This window comes from Carcharodon carcharias, chromosome 1 (genome assembly GCF_017639515.1).
Source record: "Carcharodon carcharias isolate sCarCar2 chromosome 1, sCarCar2.pri, whole genome shotgun sequence".
Lineage (NCBI taxonomy): Eukaryota > Metazoa > Chordata > Chondrichthyes > Lamniformes > Lamnidae > Carcharodon > Carcharodon carcharias.
This window is the reverse complement of record NC_054467.1, coordinates 172,856,271-172,870,521: the sequence shown is the minus strand read 5'-3', so window position 1 is coordinate 172,870,521 and position 14,251 is coordinate 172,856,271. Positions and strand designations below refer to the sequence as shown.

Sequence of the window (14,251 nt, the reverse complement as noted above, 5' to 3'; positions counted from 1 at the left end):
CCAGAGGGTTGTGGATGCTCTGAGAATCACAACCCTTTGAGTGAAGTAATTCTCCCTCCTCTCAGTTCTAAATTATTGGTCCCTTATCCAGAGACTGTGCCCCCATGTTTTAGATTCTCCAATTAGCGAAAATAATCTCTTAGCATCTACCCTATCAAGCCCCTTCAGGATTTTTTTAGGTTTCAATGAGATTGCCTCTCATTCTTCTAAACTCCAGAGAAAACAAGCCCAATTTGCTCAGCCTCTTGCCATAGGGCATTCCCTTCATCACAGGGACCAATCTAATGAACCTTTGCAGTACTGCCTCCAATGCAAGTATAATCCTTTCTTAAATGTTGAGACCAAAACCATACACTATTCCAGATGCAGTCTCGCAAACCCTGTATAAGTGCAACAAAAAGCTAATTTATTCTTGTACTCCAATCCCTTTGCAATAAATGCCAATATGCCGCTAGGCCTGCATGATGCACATGTGGAAACCCAACCCACAATACACCTTTCCTCATGGCAAATCCAAAGAGTTAATGCTTCCCATTCGCAAACTAGCAAGTTTGAAGTCAACAGTTTTTGTGAAATAAAAATTTTAGGTTGGAGGCAGGTCAAGCTTGCACTGGAAAGTCCCAACCCTCCATAGCACTGCCAAGAGAATTGGGCTCAAGGAGTTTCAGATCAGGTTTCCCTCACCCAAGTAAGCAAATCAAGTATTTGATTAAATACATGTTTTTTTAAAAATCCTAAGTGGGTTTGTGAAAGTTTAAAACAACATTAAGGAATTGGTCAGGTTGCACTGAGACTAGTTAAAAGTGGGAGCGGGGGGGAGAAAAAGCAGAAGAATGCTATAATGAACTGGCAGTGTGAAAAGACGAGGAACTCTATAAAAGGAAGCTGGATGTGCTATTGTATACACTCTAGAAGGCGTAGCATATCTCTAAGATCTTTGCTTCAATAGAAGAGAGAACCCTTTTGAATAAGTAAAGGGTTGCTTGAAAATCAGGCATTTTTAAAATTAGCTGAATTTTAAATTATTTGCATTATTAAAATATTCGCACTATTAAAATATTTAATTCAAGGTAAAAGTTCAACATTTTCCAGGGAAGCATGCTTCTTGGAACCCTATCAATTTCCCATTCATATGTACTGATTTCGCAAAACAATTGAAGGAGTGTTGTGCATTATTGCAGAATCATTACAGCACAGAAGGCAGCTGTTTGGCTGATGAAAGTTTCTCATGCCCACATTGTTTCTTTTGCCAATTAACTTAAATCCATGCCCTCTCATTCTCAATCCTTCCACAAGAAAGAACAGATTTTCGCCATCTACTCTCTTCTGACCCATAATTTTGAATACTTCTATCAAACCCCCTCCCAAACTTTTCTTCCCAAAGGAAAACAGTCCCATCTTCTCCAATCTATGTATCTGAAGTTCGTCATCCCTGGAACCATTCTTGTGAATCTTTTCTGCGCGCATTCTAAAGCGTTCACATCTTTCCTAAACCATTACCTACAGCTGAAGTGTCAAGGTCCATGTAACTACTTGTCTTTTAAGTTGTTATCAGCTTTGATTCAGTTTCTAAGTTGGCACATATGAACATTCTAAAAAAAACATTTCTTTGGTTGCCCCAGGCCATGCATCATTGTCATCTACACAGTGGAATGGTGAGCTGTTCCTCTTTCTTAAAAAACGCAACTGCAAGCCAAATACCGGCTGGAGTGTGAAATAAACCCTGCCTTTTTCTAGCACTTTGCCACAGCTGCATACAGAAGAGCAGAAATTCAGTTCGAGAGCACAAGAGCAATTGTATGACTCAGCATCATGACTTCTCTTAGGGCATATTATCTTAGATTTACATACTATAAAACTAAGGTTAATTGTTCATGCACAAGAAACCTGTTTCAGGACTAAACATCAATATTGCTCCACGTAGGGAAAGACTGGTACCAATACTTCATATTGTATAAAAGTTTGCAGCAATTAGACTATGTTCAAGCATTCCCTGAGTTGATGCAATGTCAGCATTTATTTTATGTCCTTGTGCATTTATGGGACAGAGAAGATATCAAATGTTGGCACTGGTTGCAGTTGCAAAAGCCCAGACACCAAATTGTGTGCCACAAGATGTGAACAGAGAGGTCCTGTAAGCAAGTTACAGCTTTAGATAACAGCGTACAATTTTTAATACAACTTCTATTGAAAACTTTTAAAGACACTTAACATCGTGCTACAAATTTATAGCTAATTGTTGCTATAAAAGGTCTGATATATATTTCTACAAGATTTATAAAAAGAATCTAAGGTGCCAATGTCAAGATACAAATAAAGTTTCAAATCTGCTCCAATGATACTTACAGTGTCCAATAACTCGATAAACTTTGATATGTAAAAAAGCCAACATGTCCAGGCCATCTAGGACAAAAATAATGATACATCTTAGTGGAGCCCATCTACTTTCTTCCAGATGAAGAACTTTGAATTGATACAGCATCCTTGGGATGTCTAAAAAGGCTTTGCAACATTACATTACGTTTGAGGTGTAGCCACAGTTATTGTGTATAGATTGTCTATAAGTCCCTGAAACAGTAAACGTCGGGACTTGGAAAAATTTATTAATTTTGCTTCCAATCTCCACCCCTCCATCATTTTCACGTGGTCCATCTCTGACACTTCCCTTCCCTTCCTTGACCTCTCTGTCTCAATCTCTGGTGATAGACTGTCCACCAATATCCATTACAAACCCACCGACTCCCACAGCTATCTCGACTACAGCTCCTCACACCCCGCTTCCTGTAAGGACTCCATCCCATTCTCTCAGTTCCTTCGCCTCCGTCGCATCTGTTCCGATGATGCTACCTTCAAAAACAGTTCCTCTGACATGTCCGCCTTCTTCCTTAACCAAGGTTTTCCACCCACGGTCGTTGACAGGGCCCTCAACCGTGTCCGGCCCATCTCCCGCGCATCCGCCCTCACGCCTTCTCCTCCCTCCCAGAAATATGATAGGGTCCCCCTTGTCCTCACTTATCACCCCACCAGCCTCCGCATTCAAAGGATCATCCTCCGCCATTTCCGCCAACTCCAGCATGATGCCACCACCAAACACATCTTCCCTTCACCCCCCCTATCGGCATTCCGTAGGGATTGCTCCCTCCGGGACACCCTGGTCCACTCCTCCATCACCCCCTACTCCTCAACCCCCTCCTATGGCACCACCCCATGCCCACGCAAAAGATGCAACACCTGCCCCTTCACTTCCTCTCTCCTCACCGTCCAAAGACCCAAACACTCCTTTCAAGTGAAGCAGCATTTCACTTGCATTTCCCCCAACTTAGTCTACTGCATTCGATTTCCGTTCCTCTCTTTTGCCCTGCTCACCTTCCTTGCTTTCCATTTCCCTCCTGGTGTTTGACAAGGTGTTTACTAAAACCCACTTTCACAGCCATATCTCCTTTCTCAGTGACTGTCTCCATCTCCGACTTACCCCACGTGGATTTCAACTGAAATTCCACCCCTCATGTTTCGAACGCACCCAGGATTACAGGTATCTCCGGGACATAAAACGTTTCTCGGACTGCTGTTCCCGTCACATTCTGAAATCCACACTCAGTGCCATGTGCCGCCATGTGAACACACTCGACCTCTCCCTCCAGCAGCACCGCCGTACTCTTTTTCAAAGCTGCGCGTGCCCCCGGTTTCATTTTATCCTTCGGCTCATCCGACGCCTCAACAAGAAACTTTTTCTCTTTCTCTCAAGTGCTAAGGAACGCAAGCTCCAACAACTCATCGACACCAACACCCATCTAGGACCCTCCACCCCTGCCTGTCCCTCCGTCCCCACCCCATCTTCCAATCCCAACCCCAGCCGTGTATTCACTATACCCCCTGACCTTCCCCTCTCCGATGCTGAACGTTCAGTGCTCAGCAAAGGACTTAGTTTCATACCCTTACGCCCTCACCTCAATGAATTTCGGGCTCGGCATGATGCTGAACTCTTCTTCCGCCGTCTTCGTCTCCGGGCTCACTTCTTTGGGCAGGAGTCCTCTCCCAGTTCAACGGATCCTTTTACCCATCTCCAATATTCTCCCTCCACCTGGACCCCTCCCTCTGGATTCTTACCTTCTCTTGATCTTTTCATTGAGAACTGTCGGCGCGACATTAGTCGTCTCAATTTCTCTGCTCCTCTCACCCATTCTAACCTGTCTCTCTCTGAACTTACTGCACTCCATTCTCTCAGGTCCAACCCTGACATTGTCATCAAACCCGCTGACAAGGGTGGTGCTGTTGTTGTCTGGCGCACTGACCTCTACCTCGCGGAGGCTGAGCGTCAACTCGCAGACACTTCCTCCTACCTCTCCCTGGACCATGACCCACCACTGAACATCAAGCCATTGTTTCCAGGACTGTCACTGACCTCATCTCCTCTGGGGATCTTCCTCCCACAGCTTCCAACCTGATAGTCACCCAACCTCGGACGGCCCGCTTCTATCTCCTACCCAAAATCCACAAACAGAACTGCCCCGGTAGACCGATCGTCTCAGCTTGCTCCTGCCCCACAGAACTCATTTCTCATTATCTTGACTCCCTTCTCTCTCCCCTTGTCCAGTCCCTTCCCACCTACATCCGTGATTCCTCTGACACCTTACGTCACATCAACAATTTCCAGTTCCCTGGCCCCAACCGCTTCCTCTTCACCATGGACGTCCAATCCCTCTACACCTCCATCCCCCACCAGGATGGTCTGAGGGCCCTTAGCTTCTTCCTTGAACAGAGGCCCGAACAATCCCCATCCAACACTACTCTCCTCCGTCTGGCTGAACTTGTTCTCACGCTGAACAATTTCTCCTTCAACTCCTCTCACTCCCTCCAAATAAAAGGTGTGGCTATGGGTACCCGCATGGGCCCCAGCTATGCCTGTCTCCTTATGGGGTATGTGGAACATTCCTTGTTCCATTTCTACTCCAGCCCCCTTCCACAACTCTTTCTCCGGTACATCGATGATTACTTCGGTGCCGCTTCATGCTCTCGTCAGGACTTGGAAAAATTTATTAATTTTGCTTCCAATCTCCACCCCTCCATCATTTTCACGTGGTCCATCTCTGACACTTCCCTTCCCTTCCTTGACCTCTCTGTCTCAATCTCTGGTGATAGACTGTCCACCAATATCCATTACAAACCCACCGACTCCCACAGCTATCTCGACTACAGCTCATCACACCCCTCTTCCTGTAAGGACTCCATCCCATTCTCTCAGTTCCTTCACCTCCGTCGCATCTGTTCCGATGATGCTACCTTCAAAAACAGTTCCTCTGACATGTCCTCCTTCTTCCTTAACTGAGGTTTTCCACCCACGGTCGTTGACAGAGCCCTCAACCGTGTCCGGCCCATCTCCCGCGCATCCGCCCTCACGCCTTCTCCTCCCTCCCAGAAATATGATAGGGTCCCCCTTGTCCTCACTTATCACCCCACCAGCCTCCGCATTCAAAGGATCATCCTCCGCCATTTCCGCCAACTCCAGCATGATGCCACCACCAAACACATCTTCCCTTCACCCCCCCCTAACGGCATTCCGTAGGGATTGCTCCCTCCGGGACACCCTGGTCCACTCCTCCATCACCCCCTACTCCTCAACCCCCTCCTATGGCACCACCCCATGCCCACGCAAAAGATGCAACACCTGCCCCTTCACTTCATCTCTCCTCACCGTCCAAGGGCCCAAACACTCCTTTCAAGTGAAGCAGCATTTCACTTGCATTTCCCCCAACTTAGTCTACTGCATTTGTTGCTCCCAATGTGGTCTCCTCTACATTGCAGAGACCAAACATAAACTGGGCGACCGCTTTGCAGAACACCTGCGGTCTGTCCGCAAGAATGACCCAAACCTCCCTGTCGCTTGCCATTTTAACACTCCACCCTGCTCTCTTGCCCACATGTCTGTCCTTGGCTGGCTGCATTGTTCCAGTGAAGCCCAACGCAAACTGGAGGAACAACACCTCATCTTCCGACTAGGCACTTTACAGCCTTCCGGACTGAATATTGAATTCAACAACTTTAGGTCGTGGGCTCCCTCCCCCATCCCCACCCCCTTTCTGTTTCCCCCTTCCTTTTTTTTCCAATAAATTATATAGATTTTCCTTTTCCCACCTATTTCCATTATTTTAAAAAAAAAAAAATTTTTTTAAATCTTTTATGCTCTCCCCACTCCCACTAGAGCTATGCCTTGAGTGCCCTGCCATCCATTCTTAATTAGCACATTCGTTTAGATAATGTCACCAACTTTAACACCTATGTGTTTTTGTTCTATTGTTGTTGACATCTTTTGATGATCTGCTTCTATCACTGCTTGTTTGTCCCTACAACCACACCCCCCCCTCCATTCTCACTCTCTCTCTCCGCCCCCCACACACACACCTTAAACCAGCTTATATTTCAACTCTTTCTTGGACTCGAACTCAAGTTCTGTCGAAGGGTCATGAGGACTCGAAACGTCAAATCTTTTCTTCTCCGCCGATGCTGCCAGACCTGCTGAGTTTTTCCAGGTAATTCTGTTTTTGTTTTTGTTTTGGATTTCCAGCATCCGCAGTTTTTTTGTTTTTATAATCATAAAGTCTGTTTGATGCTCATGGTTAAGGGACAAATTTTGCTTGAGGCAGCAGAACTGGAGTCAGGGAAGGTCCCAGAGGACTGCAAAATCGCTAAGGTAACCCCCCTGTTTAAGAAGGAAGTGAGGCAAAAGACGGGAAATTACAGGACGATTAACCTGACCTCGGTCATTGATAAGATTTTAGAATCCATTATTAAGGGTAAGATTTCGAATACTTGGAAGTGCATGATAAAATCAGGCAAAGTCAGCATGGTTTCATCAAAGGGACGTCATGCCTTCTTTGAGGAAGTAAAGAGTAGGTTAGACAAAGGAGACCCAATGTATGCTATCTACTTGGACTTCCAGAAGGCCTTTGACAAGGTGCCACACAGGAGGCTGCTCAGTAAGATAAGAGCCCATGGTGTTAGAGGCAAGGTATTAGCATGGATAGAAGATTGGCTGTCTGGCAGGAGGCAGAGAGTGGGGATAAGGGGGCCCATCTCAGGGTGGCAGCCAGTGACTAGTGGAGTTCCGCAGGAGTCAGTGTTGGGACAACTTTTCACTATACACATTAATAATCTAGATGAAGGAACTGAGGACATCCTGGCTAAGTTTGCAGATGATACAAAGATAGGTGGAGGGACAGGTAGTATTGAGGAGGCCAGGAGGCTACAGAAGGATTTGGACAGGTTAGGAGAATGGGCAAAGAAGTGGCAGGTGGAATACAACATGGGGAAGTGTGAGGTCATGCACTTTGGTAGGAAGAATAGAGGCATAGACTATTTTCTAAATGGGGAGAGAATTCAGAAATCTGGAGCGCAAGGGACTTTGGAGTCCTAGTCCAGGATTCTCTTAAGGTTAACTTGCAGGTTGAGTCAGTGGTTAGGAAGGCAAATGCAATATTGGTATTTATTTCAAGAGGACTGGAATATAAAAGCAGAGATGTGCTGCTGAGGCTTTACAAGGCTCTGGTCAGACCACATTTAGAATATTGTGAGCAATTTTGGGTCCCGTATCTCAGGAAGAATGTGCTGGCCGTGGAGAGGGTCCAGAGGAGGTTCACGAGAATGATCCCAGGAATGAAAGGCTTAACATATGAGGAACGTTTGAGGACTCTGGGTCTATACTCAATGGAGTTTAGAAGGATGAGGCGGGGTCTGATTGAAACTTACAGAATACTGAAAGGCCTGGATAGTTTGGATGTGGGGAAGATGTTTCCATTAGTAGGAGAGACTAGGACCCAAGGGCACAGCCTCAGAATAAAGGGAAGACCTTTTAGAACAGAGATGAAGAGAAACTTCTTTAGCCAGAGAGTGGTGAATCTATGGAATTCATTGCCACAGAAGGCTGTGGAGGCCAGATCATTGAGTGTATTTAAGACCGAGATAGATAGGTTCTATCTAAGGGGATCAAAGGTTACGGGGAGAAGGCGGGAGAATGGGGTTGAGAAACTTATCAGCCATGATTGAATGGCGGAGCAGACTCGATGGGCCAAATGGCCTAATTTCTGCTCCTATGTCTTATGGTCTTATAAAACCCTTGATCTTTAAATAATGCCATGGACTCATTTACATTACTTCAAGGACAGATTGCGCCTGTATTCAAAGTCTCAAAACAAGACAGGAAAAAATTACAACTTGCACCATCTAAAACATGAAGATACAGAAAGTAACATATTGAATGCAACAACAAGCCTCAATTGAGATTTTGTTTCCAGAGGTGACAATGAGATTCAGAAATCCCTGACATTTGGTTTTTTTAAATTCACTATCTTCAATTTGCTTAAGTTATCTCATATAAAACTCATGCATGCTTATATTTTATTATTAGATCATAGGATGTGAGCTTCACTGACTGGTTTGTTGATTATTCCTAATTGTCCCTGAGAAAGTGGTGCTGAACCACCTTTTTGAAATGCAGCAGTCCATATGGTGCAGGTACACCTTTACTGCTATTGGGAAGGGATTTGCAGAATTTTGATCCAGTGACAAAAGAACAGTGATGTCTCTGTAGGTCGAGAGGATATCTGATTTACAGGGGAACTTGGGTGATGGCTTTTCCCATGCGCCTACTGCCCTTGCCCTTCTCAGCAGATGTTTCCTCCAGTATATGAAAATTTTAGCTGCATGCAAATAAACATGATTTGTGGGAAGTTGTACAATGAACTAACTAACAGTGGTAAGACTTTGCTCAGCCAAAACAATTGGCTGTTGCTATAGCAGGTTGTTTCTCTGGCAGAGCCAATTGCTAATCCATGTGCCTCTCCTTTCCCTCAACAACTTTCAGAATTAACCGAGAGATGAAATCTGAAACCCAGATATGCTCCAAGCAGAACTGAAAAAGGGCAGCTGAATTTTCACTTACCCTGAGGGCTTGTGGTGACCTGGTGTAATCCACAATGTCACAGCGGAATGAGTATCCAGTGGCCCAGCCAGACATAAGAAACTGTTAATTGGTAAAGCAACCAAAAAAAGTTAATTATTGCAAGGTACACACGTACACACACGTACACACACACACACAAATATCAGAGGTATGTTAACACTGACTTACACACCAAAAAATCCTTGCTAACTCAATTTTGTTGCAGGAATTCTTTTCAACTCCTGCACCACTTTGTCATACAAAACAATACTTGTTTTGTACCAGAGTCTAGTCTAGATTTGGGAGTCCAGGATCTGAGTTATCCACACTCCAATCCCAATATCAGCTGTGGAATCAAAACCTTCACCCACAAGGATGAAGCCAAATTTAATATAAATATAAATGACAGCAGAAAATCAAAACTAAACAAATACTAGTACAGGTATAAAAGCACCAAACATTCAGGGGTAAATGCATGGGGTGTAATATATATAAAAATTATGTTTTTAGTATTGCATTCTTCACTTTCAGAATAAGTCCCTTGCTGACCATTACACCTGCAAGCAGCTGATTTCCAAATAAATTGCTTGAAATTTATAGGAGAGCCACAAGTGATTGGTTACTCTTGTAACTTTAATTAGCATGCGACAATCACATTAGTTGAATCCCTTACTCAATAAATTGGATAAAATACTGTTTACCAAGGGCAAGAGTGTAATTTTCAACAAATTTGTCTAGAAATGGAACATGAGATTCAGGAAATGCACATGGTCATGTGATTTTTATACTAAATATGGCCCTGGGGTTTTGCATAGAATTTGACAAGATGTGGTTTTATGTTAATGCTCATCATGACCATTCATTTACAATGACTGAATTATATGGCATACATTCTGGGAATTTTACTATTTTTGGGAACCAATTGTGCAGTTTTAAGCTGATAAAGATATGAAAGAGGAGTAGGCCATTCAACCCTTTGAGCCTGCTCCACCATTCAATAGGATCATGGCTGACCTCAACTCCACATTCCTACCTACCTGTTAACCTTTCACCCCCTTGCATATCAAGATTCCATCTACCTCTGCCTTAAAAATATACAAACTCTGCTTCCACCGTCTTTTTAGGAAAAGGGAATCAACCTGAATGGCTTCCACATAGTATTAGAAATTCCACAAAAACTACAAGATGACCACAAAGTTTCCAACACTTGATTGAAAAGCAACAGATCACCCACCTGAGTTTACTGTGTTCCAACAAGCTGGGCTACATTTTCTGGACCTCAATATTTACGGACCAAACAAGCCATGAAAATTAGAATTGTTATAGACAACAAAGCCTCCAAAGACTGAACATACAGGTCAGCGCAACAACCATCTTAAAAATCCAGATAAAATATGCCCAAAACTCGAAGACCAATTACAAGTGAAGCTGGTCTTTTAGGCAATTACCGACAGAGACCATTGACCAATTTGTAGGTAGATGCAGAGACAAGGGGCAGAATTTTGCCATTGGCAAGCAGGGGGCAGGGCCCGCTCGCTGACACATAAAATGACATGGGATGATGTCAGGTGGAACCCCCGACGTCATCCCAGCCCATTTAAATTTTCAGGAAGGCGGGGGCTCAGCAAAATCAGCTGCGGGCCCGCCAACCTGTCAATGGCTAAGGATCAATTATACAATTAAAAGGACCTGCCCGTCCAACCTTAAGGTTGGCGGGTTGGCCAGGAGCCCCGGCAGCAAATAGAAAAAACATGAAACCGCATCCACCGGCAGGATGAGGTTTCATGTAGGGTTTTAAAAAGTTTAATAAAATTATGTAAATTATGAACATGTTCCATCTCATGTGACTTTGTCACATGAGGCAGCACTTAGCCTCAGGGAGATGTGCGCTCTTTCGTGCGCGAAAGAGCGCACTCTCGCTTTTAGGGAATTCCCCCCCAATCGCACAGGAAGCACATAGCGCTTCCCACTGGATGTCTTAATTGGCCCGCCCACGTAAAATGGCAACGGGGCCCACTTCTCCAATGGGGATTAGCCCCCCACCTGCCGGAGATTGGGTCGGGCCCGCCCGACTAGCAGAAAATTCTGCCCAAGGGGTGTAATTACAGCTTCACAGCAACAGAGCTAGCCAATAGGATAAAATCAAACTGGTGATAGCATCTACCCTGATAGAGGCGTTACAAAAAAGACCTCTTAAACCAAACCAAAGCAGACCAAAATACAAAGCCATATTACTGGGTAGACAGTCTACAGGCTATGCATAATTCGTCCACCCTTGCCAGAATAGCCAATGCAGGCAAGACTAGTAAGGAATATGGGTGATGCAGTTACATACATGCACCCAGAAACTGTCCAGCTTTTAACACTGTATGTAAAGCAAGTAGCACCAGAGGACATGTAATGCCAATGCAGAAAGCAAAGGCGGGAACAAGTGGCTAGACATCATGAGAAGCCACATTGGTACAGCATTCCAAACAACCAAGAGCACGTACCAAACAGTATGAAGACAAGATGCACAAAATGTCTAGCCAAGCTACAAAGTCAGATGAGGAGGATGACCAGGCCTTTAATACACAAAGTGAGCCGACAATCAGTGCGGTGAAGATCAAAAAACTTATTGGCACAGTGGTATCAACAGAAGCTTTTGCCACCATCGAGATTGCATGCCCACAGATGCAAGGTCAGCATAACTTCTATGCAAAACTGGATACGGGTGTGGGTGCAAACATTCTTCCACTTTATGCACCGAAATGTATGTACCCACAGAAGTGACAAGTGATGATTCAGCCTTTCACAGCCAAACTCACCAAACAATGGCTCAGAAAGATGTTGTGACCTGATGCATATGTACCTTTAAAAGGATGCTTATCTCAAACAGCTGTCAACTACTACCAACCAACACGGAGTGTGATATATTAGTCTCATGACTTCTGATCTCTGCTTGTAGACTGACTAGATGTACAAACTCCCTCCAAGTTAACTCTCAGTATATAATTGTTTTCAAATAAAGAACCCATATTATTGTTACCAGTTCTTGTTGTGCAATTGGTACCTTTACATCAAAGAGAAGAACATAATACACAGGTCAATGTTTTTCAAATAAAATGAGGAAAGAAATGCTGCTTGATTTAATTCTGGGAATAAAGTTGGGTAAAGAACTGATGTGGAAGGAGGAGCAAATGAGAAGTTGAACCTACTTTGTGATTACTATGCAAGTGTAAGGATAAGCAGCCAAAAATGTAAATGAGACAATAGTGATAAGGAAACAGGCCTCAAGTAAATTGAGCATAGTTAGTAGGCAAGTCCACAGTGGGAATACAAAATAAACATAATCTTATATGAGGTGAAACTTATTGAGTTTTACAGCAAGAGAGATTAAATAATGCTGGATGGATTTCATTTTCCGCATTGACCCAAAAGTGCACCATTTAGAAATCTACCCAAAGTGGCTTTACATCCAACAAGGATTCTTGGAATATTTCCCAATGATCTACATAAAAATGTGATTATATGAGATGAATTTTCACGCTGACGAAGTTGTCACATGCCTGTGTTGGAAAATGGAATAGCCAGTAATGTGCACTAAGCACCTGGGTCAACAAAATTGTACTTTACCTCCCTCCCCAGCTACAAAAGAGCACACTCCAGAGAGCAATGATGATTCCTCCAGTTTCCACACCAATTATTCTTACTGCCTTTGAGCAATGGAATGGCAAATTGCTTTTATGCAGTGCTTTTAACATGAAAGCAACAACAAGCAAAACAGAAACCGCTGCTGGGACAGGAGCGGAGAGATTCTGCTGGGTGAATACACTTACTTCACAGATGTATTTTTCACAAAAAACAGAGGGTTGGATTTACACAGAGTTTCAGAGACAAGAACCACAGCAGCTAAAGGCTTGGTTGCAAATACTGGGGTGAAGGGAGGAGAAAAAACAAGGTAGGAAGAGATTGCACAGATATGGTGGGACAAGGCCATTAGCAGATTTAAAAAGATTAAACTTAAGGCACTGGGGGTGAGAGTCAAAATAGGTCTGTGCAGACAGGAATTATGCAGCAGAGTCTTACACATATAGGAAGGGTGAGAATTGGACGAGTGAAAACTGGGAGAGGCAAAGACAGGCATTTAGAGGCAGGGAAGAACAATATTGCAAAGGTGAGAGTGGGCAACGTTACTGTAGAGAATATAGGATCTGAAACAGTTCAAAATTAAATAAGATGACCGATGGTTAGAAATGGTTTAATTTTGCTCGAGGGAGAGTCCATGGAGACAGAAGAAATACATGGTATGGATCTGAAAATTTGGTCATCTGTTGAGTTAGAGGAAGTTGTAACTCACCTCTGGATGATGGTTCAAGCAGTCTGACAACACAAAGGCAGATAAGAAACCAAAAGGTGGTGGTGGATAAATAGAGCTGTATAATTAGCAAAGCAGACCCAATAGTACTGCATGATGTTACTGAGGAACAGCATGTAAATATGAATAAGGTGGGGCTTGAAGACAAATCTGCAGGTACCTCATGCTAATGTGAAGGAGACATAAGGCAACTATTGGTAGAAATGTGATGGCTGCGTTTGGATAAGTAGAAATGGAACTGAGGGCAACACAAAGCGAGATTGCATTTCAAAATTCTGTGGAAAGGATAAAGCAGCACAGAAAATGTTGTTTCAGAGTTGAGAGAGTGTAATTGGATACAGGGAATCAAACAGAGCCATGCGAGAGATGGAGATGTGAGATCAAGCCAAACATTTGAGGAATATTAGAGATAGAAAGCAAGACCAAATTTTTTTGAGGTGGCAAGAACGGAAGAAGCTATGTACTGGAGGGGAAAAGAAACTTATTATTATATTAAGGCAGCATTACAGCAAGAAAGGAGAATATGCTTGTTCCACTGAGTGGGAGGTTGACTGAGGGAACAGGAAGTGAAGCTCATGAGCAGTGATCCCGGTAAGCTGTGCAACCCAAAAGTTCCTGCACAGGCTGCAGACAATTCGGTCCCTTAAACATACCGTGTGCGCACAGCTGTACCAAAAACAAAGGGCCCATGCACAAAATTAATGAGCCATGCCTACAAATAAACATTAGAGGGTATATTGCTTATGGGATAAGGGAAAAGCTGATAAAACAGAGTTCAGGGCGAGAGCACGGGTGAGTGCAAAAGCCCGAGTGGTGTTTTGGAAAGCAGCTACTCAAATTCTTCAGCCCAAAGAAACCTATAAGCTTCCTGCACTACCTGTGAGGGTTGGGGGTGGGGGGGGAGGGTGGGTGGGCGGTGTGGAACTACGAGGACAGCCCAAAAGAGGCAGGGGAGGAGT

At 44.0% G+C, this 14,251-nt stretch overlaps 1 protein-coding gene across 1 annotated transcript in view; it reads right to left on the bottom strand.

Annotated features, from left to right (window-relative positions):
* The window catches only part of elovl7a (ELOVL fatty acid elongase 7a), a 63,801-nt gene that overhangs the window by 18,553 nt on the left and 30,997 nt on the right, over nt 1-14,251 (bottom strand). Inside the window, exons 4-5 of the mRNA XM_041200353.1 lie at nt 8,936-9,016; nt 2,347-2,403 (exon numbers count right to left, since the gene is read on the bottom strand). Coding sequence (XP_041056287.1) covers nt 2,347-2,403; nt 8,936-9,016 — 138 coding nt within the window. The remainder of the gene's footprint in view (nt 1-2,346; nt 2,404-8,935; nt 9,017-14,251) is intronic.